General features: G+C 42.4%; 1 protein-coding gene across 3 annotated transcripts in view; it reads right to left on the minus strand.

The window, feature by feature from the left end:
- snx29 (sorting nexin 29) overlaps positions 1-20631 on the minus strand; it is a 245953-nt gene that overhangs the window by 214633 nt on the left and 10689 nt on the right. For 2 of the 3 annotated variants that reach the window (XR_004566372.1, XM_034193390.1), the window contains exons 5-11: positions 13515-13695; positions 13354-13424; positions 10960-11220; positions 8286-8691; positions 7504-7616; positions 4935-5031; positions 4725-4807 (exon numbers count right to left, since the gene is read on the minus strand). Coding sequence is in view for 2 of the 3 variants with exons in the window: in XM_034193390.1 (XP_034049281.1) it covers positions 4725-4807; positions 4935-5031; positions 7504-7616; positions 8286-8691; positions 10960-11220; positions 13354-13424; positions 13515-13695 (1212 nt within the window). In the remaining variant the exon portion in view is untranslated. The remainder of the gene's footprint in view (positions 1-4724; positions 4808-4934; positions 5032-7503; positions 7617-8285; positions 8692-10959; positions 11221-13353; positions 13425-13514; positions 13696-20631) is intronic. The other variant, XM_034193391.1, reaches the window with a different exon arrangement.

Below are 20631 nucleotides of genomic sequence, written 5' to 3' on the forward strand. Positions count from 1 at the left end.
AGAAGACGCAAGGCACGCTGGATGGATTATATCTCTCAGCTGGCTTGGCAACGCCTTGGGACAAGGAGTATGAGGTGAGTTGCTTGGTTTACTGCCACCATGACCCGGATAAGCAGAAGAAAATTAATGAATATCTTTGCAGGGGAAAGACATCTTTAGGGTCCTGGTGCTTCCCGTCTTCCTGTACAGTTGTGAGACTAACCAGTGACCGAAGGTTATGACTGGATGTGTTTGGTACCAGGTGTCTTTGGGGGATCTTTGGGTACAGCTGGAATGACTTTGTGTCAAACAAACAGTTGCTTAGAGAGACTGAGATGAGAATCATTTGCATTGTGAGGGAACATCAGCAACATTTGGGCCATGTGACACGTTTCTCTGTGCATGATCCAGCACGCAGGGCCATCAGTGTTGAGAACCTCAGCAGGTGGAGAAGGTCAAGGACGCGCCCACGTATGACCTGGCTGCAGCAGATACATGAGGTGAGGATGGACCAGCTGTCTTCATGGGTGGTTGCCATCCAGAACCCAATATTTAATAGAATTTATCCTTTATTTAACCAGGTTAGTCCCACTGAGATCGAGACCTCTTTTACAAAGGAGACTTGGACAATTTCTTAAAGTTTCCAATTCACCTACAACCAGCATGTCTTTGGATATGGGAGGAAGCCAGAGCACCTGGAGGGAATCCAGGCAAACACAGGGAGACCATGCAAACTCGCAAGGTGGTTCTTGCGGTGTAGTAGATGTGGTTTCCAGAGCTTACTGGCTTCCTAAAGACTGTTTGTTTGTGTATGTGATGGTGTTCTGGTCCAGAACCCATGGAACCTGCTCTACGACGGTCTTCTCCGTCAGGTTGGAAAGAAGCTGTTGTTTGATGCTGATGTTTATTCTGTTTTGATTTGATCTTTAAGTTGTCTGATGTGTGCCATCTTGAGATCTCCTGCAGCTCTCAGAGCATTTCACACATTCTAAGATCGCCAGCCTGTTCTGTGACCCCTGTGACCTCCTCCTGCCAAACGCTAATAGATTGGACGACGGCTCAGCCTCAGCATTTACAGGCAGCTCTGCTTCCTCCCCCAGTCCTCTTTTTTCCCTCTCTCTCTCTCTCTGAGCGACACAAAGAAACAAGTAATCACCCAGCATCAGTGTGAGCATCTGAGAGTCTAAGCTCTGATTAGCTCCAGGGCGCTGAGCAGAACACCAGCCGCACTCCGAGCCTGAAGGCTCCTGTGTGTGTGTGTGTGTGCACATGTGTGTGATCCAACCCAATATCAAATTCACATTTGAAATGTGGAAGCTGATGAAAATGAAGAGTATTTCTCCCATTTCTGCTCTCAAGCAAAATCCTTTAAGATGTGGGTTTCGGCGCTGGCATCACCCAGCACTGGAGCAACAGTGCCACCTGGTGGATGTGCGCATTAAAACGTTTACTCAAACAGGAATACAAGTGTGAAAATAATCATCAATACAGACTCAGTTTCCTGCAGAAATGTTCACAGGTTTCTAAGTTATTTCACTGAAATGTTTTTTTTTTTTTCCTGTATCACAGCCTAAAACTAATCCATCGGTTCTTCTGCACCGATCAGTTCAAGGAATGCGGGACATCGCCATAACGTCGACATTGAGGACAATTTGGAGTGCACTGATACATTAATGGTTACAGACCAACTTAATCCACATTGGATTTTCATTCTGCAAGTCACAATCCAGTAGATCCTAAAACACTCAATGAAACAAAACCAGGAAAATGAACAATAATCAAAATATAACTGAATTAATTAAATAATAATTTAGAATATTATTATAATTTAAAGTAATAAATAATTAATCAAAATAATATCTGAAGTCACTGATCCAGAAAAAGGAAAAAACTAAATTTGCAGTTTTGCCCTCTTGCGTTTTTGGTTTTTTTTCTAAACTGGTTTTGATGGGTTCCACGCCCCAACCGGATTAAACTGCTTTATAAACTATTTTAAACCTGAACACAGTCAATTAACCAAACAGTAGGAAAATGACTAATTAGTCATTTAGCCATTGATCCAGAAAAAGAAAAGGAATTTCTTCACATTTGCATAAAAAAAACCCTGAATTCAAATGGTTCCACACCAGTGACAGACTGGTTTGATCCACCTATAAACATGTTTCCAGCTGCTTGGACCCCTGTGGTACCGGCAAATGATTTCACTTCTGTCCTCGCATGAGGGTTCACGAGTGTCACATAACACTGAAATGAAACTCTGTAATTCGCGGCTCTATATTTCCATTTCCTGACATGCTGTTGGTGCAAAGCATTTCAAGCCAGAGGAGCAACGGTTCACATTAACTTAATGTGGCATTAGCTGTCTAAATGGTTATCTGAGGACTAACTGGTTCAAAGTGTGTTCACACGGCTTTGTATTGGTTTTAAATTAAATATCAGCCTGAAATAGACCCAATCCAGCCGATGGTCCTTGATTTGAATAGGTCCTTGAATTTTGGACTAACGCTTGTGCAGAACAGGACATTACAGGTCAGCAGCAATCAGCAGTCTGGCCTTTTAAAAAGAAGGTCCTGAGTTTAATGCCCCATCCTCCGTGTACATCTGCACTGGTGTCAGGAAAGGCAGCCGGTGCAAAACCTGCGCATCATCACATCTGCTTTAGTGACCCAGAGTGAATCTGAGATGCCAAAAGAAATCAGTCTATTCTGCCCTGAAAAATGATGCTCAATGCTATTTTACCATTTTATGTTGTTTGATTTAATAAATCAGAGTTCAAATAAAAAATAAAAATCAATGAATAAGAACTAAAAAGTCCTATACAAGCCTCGATGCATTCTTTCTTATTACTTATTGTTCAGGTAAACCTTCGGGAGTTTTGCCATTGCTCTGATCTTTTGCTTTCGCTTCCCTTTTGTCTCAGCAAGCTCTGTGGAGGACATGGCCACGTTTCCAGCTGGATGGACTGAGACAATGAAGATGAAGCGTCTTGTCCAAGGAAACCTTCAGATAGCTTTAGCGGGAATCGAACACACCACACACAACCAACTCATGGGTATCCAGAACAGTCCTTTTTTTTGTGACACTGTTATTTAATGTCTTACCGTTTCATCATATGGTCAACTTTCAATCACCAGTTTTAACCCTAACTGAAACATCCAAAGATTTTCGTGACACCATCACAAAAATCTACTCCATTTCCTGACAGTATCACAAACTTTGCGTGAAATCAGGTTAGGGGTATCAAACTGAGGAACTTCTGACAGCAAGATGCCCATTGCACCACAAGTCAAGTCAAATGTGGGAGTATTCAGGACACCACACAACTGCCTTGGGTGTTGGATGGCAACCACCAAGGCAGACAACTGGTCTAGCTCCACTACTTGAAAATAACCATCTGTCTGCCACGACCAGGTGAGACATTGGCCTCCTCTTGGCCTTGTCTAGCCGCCGGGGTCCTCCACACTCAGGTACCTATGTGCTGGCTCACACACAGAGAAATGCACCACATGGCCAAAATGTTAAAGCTGATGTTCCCTCACACCATTTGAGGGAATTTCAATTTCAATCTATTTTCATTTATATAGCGCCAAATCACATCAGAGTTGCCTCAAGGCGTTTCACACAAGTAAGATTTAACCTTACTAACCCCCAGAGCAACAGTGGTAAGGAAAAACTCCCTCTGGGGAAGAAACCTCAAGCAGACCAGACTCAAAGGGGTGACCCTCTGGTTGGGCCATGATACAGACACAAATTACAGAAACAATTCACAAAACGAATATACAGGAAATGTTGCCGGTGCACAGGATGGTTTCTGGAACAGATACCACACCCATCTCTGGATGGAGCCACACCTCAAACAGAGAGAGGAAAAAAAAAAAAAAAGCAGAATCAAGCATCAGAAAGACAAATACAGTGTAATTTGTCTACATTAAGCAACAAGAAAAACAGAAGAAATACTAAGGTGATCGCAGGCCACTAGCCCTAAGCTTCACTAAAAGACCCAGAATTTAGATAAAATTGAGGCCATGGCACGCTCCGTTTCCGAATAAAATGAATTAAAAGAGTAAAAAGCACAGAAACATACTATGCCAGTATGCTAGCCATACAAAAGGGAAAATAAGTGAGTACAGAATCTGTTTTATTGACGCAGGGAGATCATTCCACAGAACAGCGACACGATAAGAGAAAGCTCTATGACCCCGCAGACTCTTTATTCACCCTAGGGACACAAAGTAGTCTTGCACCTTGAGAACGCAAAGCCTGGGTAGGGTTTAATTAGGTCAGCTAGGTAGGGAGGTGCCAGTCCATGAACAATTTTATAGGCTAGTAGCAGAACCTTAAAATCTGATCTCACTGGGACAGGAAGCCAGTGAAGGGATGCCAAAATGGGTGTAATATGGTCAAACTTATACCCATTTTGGAGGGAACACGAGGATGAGCAGCTTTACTCCTCGTCCTAGTCTCCCTACATAACTGACATTCCAGGGGTTCCCAAGGATCCTCCAAAGGGACCTGGTTCCAAAGACATCCAGTCGCCACCTTGGGTCACTGGTTAGAGTTCAAGTCTCACAACGATACAACAAGACAAGAAGCAGCAGAAACCCAAATACTTGGACCTTATGAGTGAATGGCTGATGCCTGCTGGAATGTGATAAATCATGCGAGGCCTCATCTCACAGAACAGGTTTGGGAACAACTCAAACAAGGCCAGAAAGTGCAACTACACAGAGAAAAAGCAGATTCACCCTCAGACATGGACTCCGGCAGACCGGCTGGAGGCAGCACACCAGACGTAGGAGCAGACTGGGCCGTTGGACTGGACTCTACACTGGAAGAGATGAGACAGATGAGAAGAATCACCCACCTGGAGTCAGTTTATGTCACAGCAGCACAGGAAGCAAATGCCAACCAGTTTGGACATGAACAAACGTGCACAACAACGCGGCGCTCCTTACTTGAATGTCAGGCGCGACGGGCTGCTTGCACAGTTTCCCACAGCTTCTGTTGTGTCACACTGAGGAGGAAATGTGACCGTGTCCTCCACAGAGCTCGCTGAGACAAAAGGGAAGTGAAAGCAAAAGATCAGAGCAACGGCAAAACTCCCGAAGGTTTACCTGAATGATAAGTAATAAAGAAAACGTCAAATACGAGAGAATCCACTCTGGGATGGTTAGTGCACCAATATTTGTTTTTAATTCACTTTGATTTTTATGCGAAGCTGTTTTTCACCTCAGTGTGGTTCTGTTTTGAAATTATGCACAATATAGTCAGACAGACAGAGGAAATCCTGCATCAACGGTGCCACCTATAGGTGCTGTGTGGTGTCACATTACAGGAAAATGCATTGAGGTGATTGAAAGCATGTCCTGCTGCAAATCGCCAATTCTGCTGTTTCTGAACTCTGTCAATGAGACCATGTTTGCATGAAGAAATCTCACCAAACCCAAGTTAAAATTTGTGGAATTACTGACCTTGAGTTCATGAAGATAAAGAATCCACTTGATTTACATGTGTTTAGCACTTTCGTGAAGCAGCGCCTCCACCAGTTATAGGGGACCACAGTATAAGCAGATAGAGGTCACCAGAAGTCTTACAACAGATATTAAAGCCAAAACTGGAACAAAAAGTGAGGCGATACATCCTTAAAAACTGGAAGAAAGCACCAGTTTGGGTGACTGTCACTTTAAATTTAATTCAATTTATTTTATTTGTATTGCACCAAATCACAACAAAGCTGTCTCAAGGTGCCTCACATGAGTACGGTCTAACCTTACCAACCTCTCTGAGCAAACATATTGCAGCAGTGCTAAGGAAAACCTCCCTCTGATGATAATGAGGAAGAAACCTCAAGCAGACCAGACTCAAAGGGGTGGCCCACTGCTGAGGCCATTCTAACAGTTACAACGTTTTTAAATGGAAACAAGCTGCCAATTGACACGTCCGCACTCCATTGAGGTACTCAGTGAGGAGAAGTCCAGACACAGACGTCTGTTACACATGTCACAGAATTATAATCAGGCCGTTTCAGGCCTCAGAAGAATTCCTACATGTTCAGTCACAAAACTGTGACATCTGAGGGAGGTACAAGGTAAAATCTTAAATATGATTAAGTTTAAAATAAAAGGGGGAGTGAATGGATAATAGGAACCCTTTAAACCCCACAACCTGTTGACATGTATTTGTAAGTAAGTAAGAAAGAGAGAAAGGAAAAGAAATGAGAGAAACAAAAAAATGAGCGAACCAAAGAAAAAAGAAAATCTAACAAACAAAAAACAAATGAACAAAACAAAGACAATTGAAGGAAAAAACAAAAAGGAAAGAAAGAAAAACAAAGAAAGAAAGATTATTGAGATTTCCACATTTCCTACAATCCTTGAACTAATCATGTTCACCAAATGCTTCTGTCAGGAACAACAAAATCCAAGCACAAAAAAATTGTGATATTTCTTCAATATGCGCAGATACATTTTGCCGTTTTTAAATTCCAATTTTTTTTAGGTGGCTTTGAAATTCTGCAGTTGTATGATTGTATATGTGTTAACTGTTATTGGTGTATTTTAATGTATAAGCGTGAGTGTGCTTTTATTTCACACTCAGACAATTTCCTATCAATTGCGTGTTGACATGGCAACAAAACATCTATTCTATGACTTTAGTCTAAATGTATCATTTAATATTTTGGAAAAAAAAAAAACATTTGCCTAATCTAGATTCTGTTCACAAAAAAAATAATAAATTCTACACTCTGAGCACACTGAAGAAAGTCTCGGAGGCTTGAGTGAGACAAACAGTCTGACAAAAATAAAATAAAAAAAAATCTTCCATTGAACTGTACACCGGAACAGAGAGAAGAAGGGTAAAAACAGAACGGGGGAAAATGGCCATAAAAACAGCATGTAGACCCCCTTTTTTTTCTAAATATTGGTAACACTTGTGGGTACTTAGAAACCAAAATTTTGTGCACATAGGTATAGATTCCATCTTAACACAAATTTTGTGAAATAAATTGCCAAAAAAAAAAAAAATTCAACATATGCATTTTCTTTTGTGATTCATGATCTTGCAACCGTTGAACTGCACAAGACATTTTTTTTTAGTTCTAGTTAGTTCAAGTTTTAGTTTTTAGTTCTGTGTTGTTTCTACAGAGGTATATGATCTGCAGGTGCAGTGAAAACTGAGGCCAAAGTGAGTAAAATAGGAAAGGAACATTAAAAAAACTGCTTGCATTTCAAAGACCTTCAGACCTTAGTAGAGAAAAGTCAAACTGGAGCCCAAAAAATGGTTAGAATGTTATATGAGGTGGCAAAGGTACTGAACGTCTCGTAAATGGCATTTTTACGGTTTCACACTGTAACTTTGCAGGATATTAACTCAGAAATGTCACTTTAAAACAAAAAGAGGAGGAAGACAGATTCACAACTCATCCCCATCTAACCACATTTCACTCTGATTTTCAAAGACCTTTAATCACATGCTGACACTGTTTGTACGATGGCTGACCTGGACTCAGCGATGTGTCCGTACCTGACTGAGGGTCTGCGGGGTTCAGGGGGATGAGGATGTTGGAGCTGCTGTTTTCAGTCATCACCTGTAGGGGGCTCCACGTGGACACACTGGACAGGCTGCCCACCACCATCCTGAAACAAGACGCTTGATAGTCCACAGCACGATGACAAAGGCGAGGGTCAGCAGTCGACCGAGGACCGTTCCACTGCACCATAACTACAAGATAAAACTAAGAACGGTTAAAGCTACAGTACGTTGGATTTAGGGGGGTTTATTAGCTGTAATGGAATACAGCATTTATAAACATCTGTTCGTTAGCGCATAATTAATCGTGAGCGCTTCATATTGACACTGATGCGGGCTGTCTCACGGAGGCTGCCATGCCAATACACTATTCCAAAAGAGACATACATAGTCTACTTTTTGCATTTATAAACATGGCCAGAAGACTGAGGACAAAAGTAACAGAATCAGTGGTTGCTCTCCAACACAATACTACCATCTAGTGGTCACTTGCACAGGATAACAAGTTTGAGAACCCTCATTTTTGAGAAAAGAACATTGATGATCGTACTTATTACTTATCATAAGAGCAAGTAACGGACTGAATCCTTGTCAATAAAGATGCAAAAATGTGAAGAGAATCTACAACCTCACCACTAGATGGCACTAAATCCTACAGACCGTAGCTTTACATCTAGACAAATTTAACCTTTTCACCTTCTAAGGGTAGCTTATCCTGAACCCACGAGTTTGTAAAACAAAGAAGAAGATTGGTCTTTGGCCATCAGCGGACTCACTGATCGGAGCTGGTCCTCTCCTCTTCCTGAGTTTGTGCTCTGGGTTTATACAGCTCTTCCTCATCGTCCTCATCCTCGTTGTCTATGCTCTTACTGTCAGGCAGGCCAGTTATAGCTGCGGCTGGCGGCATGCGGCAAGGGTGGGGGGACCCCACCCAGCTGACAATGCTGGACTCAGCCGTGCCGTTCTGGACCGGCGACTCTGAGAAAACCGGCTCTAAAGGGTCAAGACCTTCTTCCACGCTGGTCTGAGGAGGAGCCGTATGACTCTTCCTCATTGTGCCCATCTTCTGAGAGTCATCCTCCCCCTCCTCCTCGTCCTCTGCCCCGCCTTCAAGGTCATCGTCAAAAGAGATTATGTTGGTGATCTTCTTTTTCTTACGCCGTTCTTTCCTCAGTCCTGAGTCTGAACAGATAAAGGAGCAAACAATAATCTCAACCTGGATTTCCAGTCAATGTGGTACTTTTTTTCCATGAGACACTGAAATGAAAATGTCTTTACACCAAAGTGAATCAATGATGACATCAGCATCTTCAGCTCCTTACAACTAAGCTTCCTATCGTGCAACTCTAATTGGCCGATGGTGATTTAACTTTCCTTTTTCCCTTCAATTTCATCAACAGACAGGCAGGCGGTGCGTTTAATCAGAACGACTTGCCCCACCTCGAGCTGGTGGCACTCCAGCTCGGCATTTCATTTGCATTCGTTCCAGTGGAAAGTCTGAGCATTACACAATTTATAATTTATAAGGCTGTTCATCACACCGAGCTGGGCATACGGAGAGGAAACACTGGAAGTATTCTCAAAGGGACGGCCCGAGGTAGAGGACTCGAGGAGGTCACACAAGAAGACAACTGATCAGGAGATCTGCTCATTTCAGCACCACTCAGCTGCTCATGCTTTGAGGTGCAGCCAGTGGACAGCTCCACATTACACACTTATTAACCCGACTGACCGTTGAGGCCATTTCTGCCGTGATTTAGTGACAAAAACAAAATGCATTTAAAAAGGGAAAGATACCGAGCAACAAGTTATTAAGAACCATTTGCACAAAGCAAGTGAAGCTCTTTGCTTTTTGACACGGACAAGTCTGAGAACACAGACTGAGAAGCTGATTTCAGTGTCAGCACTCAGTCTGGATAAACAGAAGTACAAACACAAGCGTTTAATGCAGTGGCTCCCCAAAGGCAAACCAATGAGTCACAGTTTGTTGCTGTTGGATTTTTATTTGTGCCTCCTTCAGCTGCATCGCTTTTAATGATGCAATAAATAACCAGGACAGTTAAAACACTAAACAAAATATTGATTTAATAGTTTTATAGTTCTATCATTTTGTGTGTCATGGATGTGACTGACCGCAGCGCCAGTGCATGTTCCCAGGCTTGACTTTGTATAAATTAAAATGTTTAAAATGAATTTCAGTGGCATTTGGAAGCAAAAGATGTACACATGTATTTTGGAGTGGTTTGGGAACCACGAGCTTAATCCAAGAACTCTAGATGGTTCCGGTTGTGCTTCAGATCAAGTCAGGACCAAAAAAAAAAAAAAAAAAAAAAAAAAAACACACCAGATACTGTTGGGTAGTTTTATGCCTTGTTTTCAGTTTGAGATGCTTGAATTTACTCTTCAAAGAAAGATAAAATGCATAAAAATATTTTTTCACAAGATTCTCAGCAAAAGACAGAGGTGCACATTGCACATAAAGAAATACAGGAGGAACATCTGACACACACACACACACACACACACACACACAAAAACGTATTCAATGGAAGTCGGCTGCACAGGAAACACCAAATCAGAAAGTGGTGTGTGAGATTGATAAGGAGATCAGCGTGATGTGAGCAAGAAATAAGAAACCATATTAATGAAAATGTGTAAAGCGCTTTGAACCCTAAATGTCAATCTGGGAGTTAAATATCAATTTGTTAGCCATTTTTAAGAATTTTAGTCAATAACTCAACAACAAATACATGCAACTTTAAAAAGAAAAGCAATTCAAAATTTCAAAATTCTGAAAAAAGAACTGTGAGCAGTGTTTAGATGAATAAAAAAAAAAAAGACTCAAGATCCATCAAGAACTCAAGGATAATAAGCATTTTGGGTGAATTTTAGTTTTTGACACAACAGGTTGTCTTTTTCCCAAAATTTTAATTTTGGTGTGGAAGAATTGTGATTAATCCAAAAACTAAAAAAAAAAAAACAACAACATCTGACTCTAAATCCATCAAGGAAAAGAAGAATTTTGTATGAATTTCAGTTTTCGCCACAAGATATTTGTGATTTTCCCAAAATTAAGAATTTCAAAATTTGGCATGGAAGATTTGTGAACAATGACTGCAAATGAAGTGAAGCAAATAAAACCATCAGAATCAAAATCCATCAAGAACTGAAGGAGAAGAAGTGTTTCCTGTTCATTTTGGATGGACGATAAAAGGCGTCACTATGACATCAGATCATCGGACCGATGATCCAGATCAGCTAAAAATTAAAAGCTCATGTTTGGAATGTTTATCCATAGACATGAAGCTTTATGAACCGAAGCAGGAAGTGGCTACATGACACAACTTGCATACATTTGTCATTTGTGGGACAGCAAAATTTAACATCTGGTGATCATAAAAAACCTGCATGTTTCAAGAACCGGTGATATGATCTGGTAGGATGTCGTACCGGCAGAGGTGCTGCGCGGCAGCACAGGCAGGGGGTCAGACGCTCCATCTACTTTGGGAGTGAAGCCCGGCACCACGGCCGTGGCGGTGCTGATCTCTCGCAGCAGGCTGCTGACTCCCTGAGTCGACTCCTTCAACAAGGTCCCGATACCCTGCGTGGACTCCTTGAGGAGGTGCGACACAGATGAGCTTCCTGCTCGCATCATCCCCCCGTTCAGGTCGATGTTGTCGATGTTAATGGCAAACAGGATGGAGTTCAGACCTGAAGAGGAGAAAGACAGAAAACATGCAATAACACACCATTTAAAACTTTGATTCTTCTTCTTCTTCTAGACAGCGGGTGACCTGACATGAACCCGCCGGCCTGAATACGGAGGGAAAATTCCAGATTTGTGCTGCTCATTGACAGTTGGAAGAGAGCCGACGTTCACAGCTCCTTCCCCAGAATAACTTAATTAGTAAATCAATGCACCGACACAGAAAGGATTAGTCCAACTAAACCGATGCACACGTGTACATCAGCAGCTGCCAAATGTCACATTTTGTGTTTAGACACGTAAAAAGCGAGGAGAGTTAATCTACAGCTTTCACTCCAGCTCAATTTGTAATGCATGCTTACATTTCTACAGGCTGAAATGTACAGTCACACTGTGGCCCTGATTCCCATCACAGCAAAACAGACACTTCACTTCCCGAGAACTGGATCCGGCAGCTCGGACTCCACCGCAACCTGCCAGCCCACCAGGAAGGAGGCTCCTGGTTACGCAAATTCCAGGCAATGTGAACTTCTTTCTATTGGCACTTAAAGCCAACATCACACGGGAGAATCTAACAAGAAATAAAGCAGATCCCACAGGAAATCTGGTTGGGAATTTACTGTTTAGTATGTACTGGTACAGTAGTGTTCACAATAATAGTAGTGCTATGTGACTAAAAAGATTAATCCAGATTTTGAGTATATTTCTTATTATTATATGGAAAACAAGGTACCAGTAGATTCAGTAGATTCTCACAAATCCAACAAGACCAAGCATTCATGATATGCACACTCTTAAGACTATGAAATTGGGCTATTAGTAAAACAAAGTAGAAAAGGGGGTGTTCACAATAATAGTAGTGTGGCATTCAGTCAGTGAGTTCATCAATTTTGTGGAACAAACAGGTGTGAATCAGGTGTCCCCTATTTAAGGATGAAGCCAGCACCTGTTGAACATGCTTTTCTCTTTGAAAGCCTGAGGAAAATGGGACGTTCAAGACATTGTTCAGAAGAACAGCGTAGTTTGATTAAAATGTTGATTGGAGAGGGCAAAACTTATACGCAGGTGCAACAAATTATAGGCTGTTCATCTACAACGATCTCCAATGCTTTAAAATGGACAAAAAAAACAGAGACGCATGGAAGAAAATGGAAAATAACCATCAAAATGGATAGAAGAATAACCAGAATGGCAAAGGCTCACCCACTGATCAACTCCAGGATGATCAAAGACAGTCTGGAGTTACCTGTAAGTGCTGTGACAGTTAGAAGACACCTGTGTGAAGCTAATTTATTTGCAAGAATCCGCCGCAAAGTCCCTCTGTTAAATAAAAGACGTGCAGAAGAGGTTACAATTTGCCAAAGAACACATCAACTGGCCTAAAGAGAAATGGAGGAATATTTTGTGGACTGATGAGAGTAAAATTGTTCTTTTTGGGTCCAAGGGCCGCAGACAGTTTGTGAGACGACCCCCAAATTCTGAATTCAAGCCACAGTTCACAGTGAAGACAGTGAAGCATGGTGGTGCAAGCATCATGATATGGGCATGTTTCTCCTACTATGGTGTTGGGCCTATATATCACATACCAGGTATCATGGATCAGTTTGGATATGTCAAAATACTTGAAGAGGTCATGTTGCCTTATGCTGAAGAGGACATGCCCTTGAAATTGGGTGTTTCAACAAGACAATGACCCCAAGCACACTAGTAAACGAGCAACATCTTGGTTCCAAACCAACAAAATTAATGCGTCGCAGATGTGAAGAAATCATGAAAAACTGTGGTTATACAACTAAATACTAGTTTAGTGATTCACAGGATTGCTAAAAAAGCAGTTTGAACATAATACAACCCCTGGCAATAATTATGGAATCACCGGCCTCGCAGGATGTTCATTCAGTTCATTTTGTAGAAAAAAAGCAGATCACAGAATGACACAAAACTAAAGTCATTTCAAATGGCAACTTTCTGGCTTTAAGAAACACTATAAGAAATGAAGAAAAAAAAAACTGTGGCAGTCAGTAACGGTTACTTTTTTATACCGGTGTAAAAAATGTTTACATGATTAAAAGTGGTTGAAAAGTAGAAATGAAAACATTCTTAAAGCTACACTGCAGAGAATGTGGACACAAACTGACCTGCAGCCATGGTGGGGAGCATGCTGGCTCTTTCTTCATCAAGAATAAAAGCCCAGTCTTCGTAGTAAGTGCTGAGAAACAGAGGAGACAAAATAAAATCTCAAATCCAGACTGGGAAAAGAAAAATCCTGCATTCCCAAAGAAACAACGCATCCACAAACCTTAGTCGAGGGTGGTCAGCCAGCAGTGCGTGCAGGTAACGTTCCAGCGAGTGTTCATTGAGGGTGCAGCGCAGCCAAGCACGACCCCGACCCAGCTCAGACGAGATGTGGCGTAAGGCATAAAACCGCTGGAGCTCATGGCGATTCAGGTGCTCCTTCACGTAGAACCAGAAGGTCAACTCTGGTGGAGAGGAAGAGAGGAGAAGAGAGGTGAGGGAGTGAAAGACGGCAGGGTGTGTGGATCGAGAGAGGGAAGGAAGGGAAGAAGTGAAAAGAAACTTGGCTAACTCTCAAGTCGCTCCATAAGCTTTGGTCCAAATGGCATCAAGACTCTTGGAGTTAATGTGTTCACTCACAGACGTGGCACTGCTTAGGTACCATCTTAGTTCGAGTCTTGTCCATGGATATATTAGTAGTGAGCAAAATCAAAGATAAATATCACCATTAACTACAGGCAGTGGTGGGCACAGTTCCGATAATCTGATAACCAATAATTAATAATTAATTTTTTGATAACTTTAAAAACCATTATTCTACATCCCAACAGCCAGGGGCTGTGAGCATGGACCGGGCCGCCGGACCACCCGCTCTCGACCGCCACCCAATCCTCTCTGCACCCAACCCCCATGGCCCCCTCTGCAGGTGGTGAACCCACAGGAGGGCGGGCTGAGCCCGGCCGGGCCCCATGGGCTAAGGCCCGACCACCAGGCGCTCGTGCGCAAGCCCCAACCCCAGGTTTGGCTCCAGGGTGGGGCCCCGGCTTCGCCATACCGGGCGACGTCTCGGTCCTTCATTTTTTACTGGTCATGGAGGTTCTGAACTGCCCTTAGTCTGACCCGTCACCTAGGACCTGTTTGCCTTGGAAGACCCAACAAGGAGCACAAAGCCCCCGACAACACAGCTCCTAGGATCATCCGGGTACGCAAACTCCCCCACCACAATAAGGTGGCAGCTAGAGGGGGAGGCGTGAAATCAGGACCTTCAGCGTGCACTGGGGCGGTTTGCAGCCAAGTGTGAAGTGTCCGGGATGAAAATCAGCACCTCCAAATCCGAGGCCATGGTTCTCGACCGGAAAAAGGTGCTTTGCCCTCTTCAGGTCGGTGGAGTGTCCTTGCCTCAAGTGGAGGAGTTTAAGTATCTCGGGGTCTTGTTCACGAGTGAGGGACGGATGGAGCGTGAGATCGACAGACGGATCGGTGCAGCATCTGCAGTGATGCGGTCGCTGTATCGGACTGTCGTGGTGAAGAGAGAGCTAAGTAGGAGGGCAAAGCTCTCGATTTACCGATCGATCTACGTTCCAATCCTCACCTCATGACCGAAAGAACGAGATCGTGAGTACAAGCGGCCGAGATTAATTTCCTCCGCAGGGTGGCTGGGCGCTCCCTTAGAGATAGGGTGAGGAGCTCGGTCACTCGGGAGGAGCATGGAGTCGAGCCGCTGCTCCTCCATGTCGAAAGGAGTCAGTTGAGGTGGCTCGGGCATCTTTTCCGCCTCGCTGGAGGTGTGTTCCGGGCACGTCCCATTGGGAGGAGGCCCTGGGGAAGACCCAGGACACGCTGGAGGGACTACATCTCTCGGCTTACTTGGGAACGCCTTGGGGTTCCCCCGGAAGAGCTGGGGGAGGTGTGTGTGGATCAGGAGGTCTGGACGGCTTTGCTTGAGCTGCTGCCCCCGCGACCCGACTCCGGATAAAGCGGAAGAAAATGGATAAAAACCATTATCGGACTAATTATCTTGCGATACATTTTTGTACGATAATTTTTAGACCAATAACGTGGTAAATAAAGCTGAACAGCTACAAATATTTATAAAACTTAAAATCAGTTGAGCACCTACCTGTTAAATGTTTCGTAGCTGATGTGTAGTTCTACCCTCTGCAAAACAGAGAAGAGCAGCTTTAAGAAGAAATGGCTCTATTCTCTGCAGGCAAAGGAGAACCGGTCCCCAAAAAAAAAAAAAAAAAAAAAAAAACCTCATTTCTCTTAACCCCATACCGATATGCGGGCAATATCACCCAAGTCATCCAGAGGCATACATTTTTAACTTATGGTTCAACTTTTAACCAAACTAATGTTGGACAAGTTATTTAAATTAATGTCATGTCTGAAGTGTTAGAAAATGAAAATATCAGATATATGTCTTAGTTTTAAAGTAATGCGCTAATTTTTAAGGTTTTAGTGTGGATATATGCTGTGCCCAGCAGTGCATTTTGGGTAGGATAGGGTAATCTCAGTACGTTCACAATATGAGAAATGCATTTGAAACACTCTGATCAGGCTCTACGGACAACAGCATTAAACTCTAGTGCCTAAAACTCTCGTGAATATATTCTCTGGGTTTATAGACGTTGTTATTGTGTCTGCGTTTATTAAATTCCACGCATCTTAAATGTAGCAGACACGGATTATCTGGAATTTTGTTTTGGCAAGTTTTCAAGGTCTCTACTGCCATCTACTGGCCAGTAGTGTAGCCCTATTGACGTATCCCATAATCCCTTGCATGCCAGAGAGTCGCTGCGGTCAACAACATATAGAGAAGCAACACGATGACAGTTGTAAATGAATATTATACTACAAAAACGTATTTTTTTATGCTTTCTGTCACATTAATATGAGACTGCTGCATGATACCCTGAAAACTTGCTAAAACATTTATAACAAATAATCCGTGTCTGTTACGTTTAATCTGCGTGGAATTTAATAAACGCAAACCGAATTTCAGACATATTATATATATTAGTCTCGAACAAAGAGGACAAACAGTGTTGTAAAGAACAACAATCAAGATGTTAAAGAGCAAACTTCACTTTCCCCCAGAACGATATGATCAGGAAGCGATTGTAGCTCACAGCAGCTCCCATTGAAAATAACGGAGAGACAGCCTGTGATTCTCGCATGGTTACATAAAATAAACACAATAACAATGTCTACAAACCCAGAGAATTTGTAGGTATAGGCACAATATAAAAATAGTTGTATGTTGCGATGTTAATGGTGTTGTCCGTGTGCAGCAGTTAAAGTGCTGCGTGATCCGAGCGTCTCAATGCAGTTCTCAATGTTACTGAGATCTTGCAGCGCGGTGACCTCTCCGAGGTTTTGTGGGATTTGAAACGTCAATAGGGCAAATAGCCAACATTTATGTGTCAAGACAATATTGAGTTTTACAATATAATAAAACGTGTGCACAATATAATAAAACGTGCACACACCATAAAACATGCGCACAACATAATAAAATGAGCGCACATTCTCTCCACATGCAAAATATTTTGCGATGACACTTCCAGGGGTCCATAAAAATGCCTGTTTTTACAAATAAGAAAATGGAATATTTTACAAAAGCACATTTATCTGTAAACACCAACACACGACACATTAACGTGTTGGTTTACATAATGAATGACTGAACTAATCAGTGTTTAGCAGAGGCACATTTTACCCAGAATCCTTTGCAATCTGTCTGTGCTTCTTACAAAACCTCAGAATTAGTGCATCATTCAACATTAAAAGATATATGTTACATTTTAACTTTGTACAAATGACAGAATTGACATTAATGGAGTTATTCTATCGGTATTAATGTTATTTATAAATCAAAACCATAAGTCAGCATTGCTTTATTTTCCAAGACCTCCGCCTGACCGGAGCATTGTGACTGGGTAAAGAGCTGGGCTTTGTGCCTGCTTTCAGCTTGCATCTGTGCTGGAAGCCATGTATTAAACAAGAGCTTCCAGCAGGGGGCAAGATGTTCAAAGACAGAAGTGTGGGCTCATTGTTTGGGTCTGTTGTCGCTTTTGATGCTATCAGAAGCGATTGTGGTGTTAAAATTCAAATTCAGTTTATTAGTAGTTGCTAATGTACCAGAGACAATGCTGGAATTTATCGGTTATCTGTAACTTCCAATACATTTTTTGGTGGTTTATCGTTTTATCTTTATCAAAGATAACTTTTCAGTTATCTGATTATCTGTTATCGAAGTAAATTTTTTGGTTATCTGTGCCCACCACTGACTACAGGGCTTGTAACAGTCTGGAATCTGGGCTAAAGGTATCTCACGGCACCTATGTGCCCCCTTACCATGAAGTCTTAAAGGCACGGATACACATCATCAATCATCGAAACAGCATCTACTCTGTCTTTTTTCTTCGTCCTGACTCATTCTGGTAGTGTCATCACAATTCCTTGGTTCATCCATGATTCCATGTTGTTTCCCAACTTTATACGAGTTTAATGTCTAACATATTTAGTGAAGCATCGTAGGAAGAGATGTTCCTGTTTTCTGTCATATGGATGTTTTTGTGTTGTACACAGATGGACAAACAGTCCACAAGCGCTACCATGAGCAGGTGTAAACATCCAGAAGCCACATTCAGATTCCCATCAACACCCAAATATAACGAGTTCTTCCTCTTGAGGAGATTGTAGATTGCAACATGCAGGTCAGCTGAAGACATTTCGAGATATGGACTATTAAAAAAAGATAAGGCATCATCTCACTATGTAAAAGGAAGTACTAACACGATCAAGAATCCCCATCCAGATACCGGCTCTCTGCCCCGGTAAGTCTGATAATTTCACACAGATTAGGCCAAATCATTCTGAATATTCCTGCCAGTAGATGAAGGCACAAACTAATGAATGGATACAATCAAATAACCTCTTGGCGACAGTGAAAATTAGTCTTCTTGATGAATCCATGCAAACATCCTTCAAACAACCTCTCTTAAAGGTCTGAATAAAAGAAAAAAACATCTGAACCTGTTTTAAGTTAATTAACAAGAAAAAGAGCACGTCAACTCTTTTGCATATAATTATCATATAACCTCTGAACGAGGCGGGCGTGTCATGACCCGCTTTGCTGTCAGAGGGCTCGGTTTCATTACGGAGCTGCAAATGCACGAGATCAGCCAGCAACGTTCTGCTAATTGACTGTGAAACACGTGAAAACATTGATATGCTAATGTTGGAGAAGGTGGCTGAAGTCACACGATCCTGCTCCATCCGGAGTTAATAAAACCACAATTGTCACGCGCCGTCCTCTGACGTCTGCAAACGAGACCCTGAAACTTTTCATGTATTGCATTTACACACTTCAACCTCTGGAAGCTTTGCCAGCTTCAGTAGAACTGGAAATCGAGTTGAGGGTTTGAACGCTGTTTAGGTAAACAACATAAACATTACAACAAGTATTTGCTGGGTTTGCTTTAAAATTGATGACAGGGAGGGGGGGTGACAAGTGGGAATAAACAGGACTGCTAACGATAGGCTGAAACTGGGGGGATAATTCTGTTACAAAAATTAAATTTGTGGAATGCTGACCATTCATGACAGCATGAAGGTCTTGGGTTCAAACCCTATTCTGCTTATACATATGGAATTCTGTCAGACAGATCATCTAATTAGGGAATAACCCTGTTGTGTCTGATGATTTGCAGATGTTAATACTGGATTTTACAGTCACAAATTGAGTAAAACGGATATTTGCGGCCGTAATCCAGCATTAACATCCGCAAATCATCTGATACAAGGGGATTAGTCCCATTCTAATCCAATTCCATCGTTTGCACGGTTTATTTTTCTGTAAGTAATTCGGTCGGCGAATCGTCGTGAAAGGGTGTGGTCGGCTCATCAAAGCTTACCGTAGCAACAGCATCTTCATGCCAAACTGGAAATTGTGTGAGCAGACCCACAGATTTCTCCATCTCGTCAGCTGCATTGAGTTACAGCCACAGTAAATCCATCAATCAGTCCACTTAAATCCACGGATTTCAACATCATCGTCGCTGCACTAGTTTCAGCTGACAGCACCATTATTGACACCTGAGCAGCAACGCAGTCAGGGCGCGGAGTAACATCAAATGTGAAATGGTTTTAATATTTTGCCACCATCCACGTGATATTTTATGGTCTGAAATCTCACACGATTAACCAATCAGATTTGCAGAAAAAAATGTAACTGGATTAGAATAAAAGTTTTAAACCAGACAACAATGTGGCTCTAAGATGGATCTGCTGGAGCAACTAAAAGAGGGTAAATGATTACATTTTATATAGATTCTGAGGCCTACTGGTTTTGGTGTGTATCCCCGGATACCCTGGAATGTCATCCTGTCCAGGGGAACACCGACCCACCACAGGTTACCTGACTAGCCAAGACCGGTACCCATTTTCAGCTGGGTGGACTGGGACAATGCAGATGTGGTTTCTTGTCCAAGGACAGACTGGTAGCGTCACTGCTGGGAATCAAACCCAGGTCTCTGCAACAAGATCTGGAGCTTAAAAAAAAAAAGAAACTGGACTGCACAGTCTTTTAGCCGCCCCTGTTTTTGCTACCACAGTGGATCCGACATCTGCACTGGGGAAAGTCCTTCCTGACACAACTCCAGATGTACACGGAAAATCGGGCACATGTAGCCTTGAAACGGGGACCTTTAGTTTGCGAGGCAAACATGCTAACTGCAGATAATCAAAGGGCAAAATCGCTGAATATCCAGTCTTGTTCCATTAAATCAAGTCTGGGAGCGTGTGCTGGTACCACGCTTCGCTGCACCCACAACATCAAAGCCAAGGAACCGCCTTGGGTCCTGGATGCCAACCACTCAGGCAGACAAACACAGGCAGGTGAAACGCGGGCATCCCATTGGCCTTCACCAGCCACTGGGGTCCTGAACATTCATGTTTTAGAGATCTGGGCAGCACAGTGGCCCAAGCGGTTGAAGGCCACCTGCGCCCATTTCTGTGCAAAGAAGAGGACCTGGCATAAAAGGTGACAAATCCACAAGCAGAACCACACCGGATGGGATTTGTTTGGACTTTGATATTAATTAGCATAATTTAAAACACTTTTATAATAATAAAGTCTAACTTTTTCAAATAACTATTTTGATTTAAGGATATTAAAAAAAATGTTTTACCAACTTTGCCCACAACTCTGAGCTACTGAGGGAAGCTTTTTTTGCACAATATTCCAGGAATATTAACTTCTTTGCTCTAGTATTAGTAATGTGGGCGGGGAGGATCACTTCTTTCTCAAAAATTTTTCCCACTGTATGTGGTGAGCAAAGTGATTTTCAATTTCAATTTATTTTCATTTATACAGCACCAAATCACAACAAAGT

The sequence above is a fragment of the Thalassophryne amazonica genome, chromosome 18, assembly GCF_902500255.1.
Source record: "Thalassophryne amazonica chromosome 18, fThaAma1.1, whole genome shotgun sequence".
Lineage (NCBI taxonomy): Eukaryota > Metazoa > Chordata > Actinopteri > Batrachoidiformes > Batrachoididae > Thalassophryne > Thalassophryne amazonica.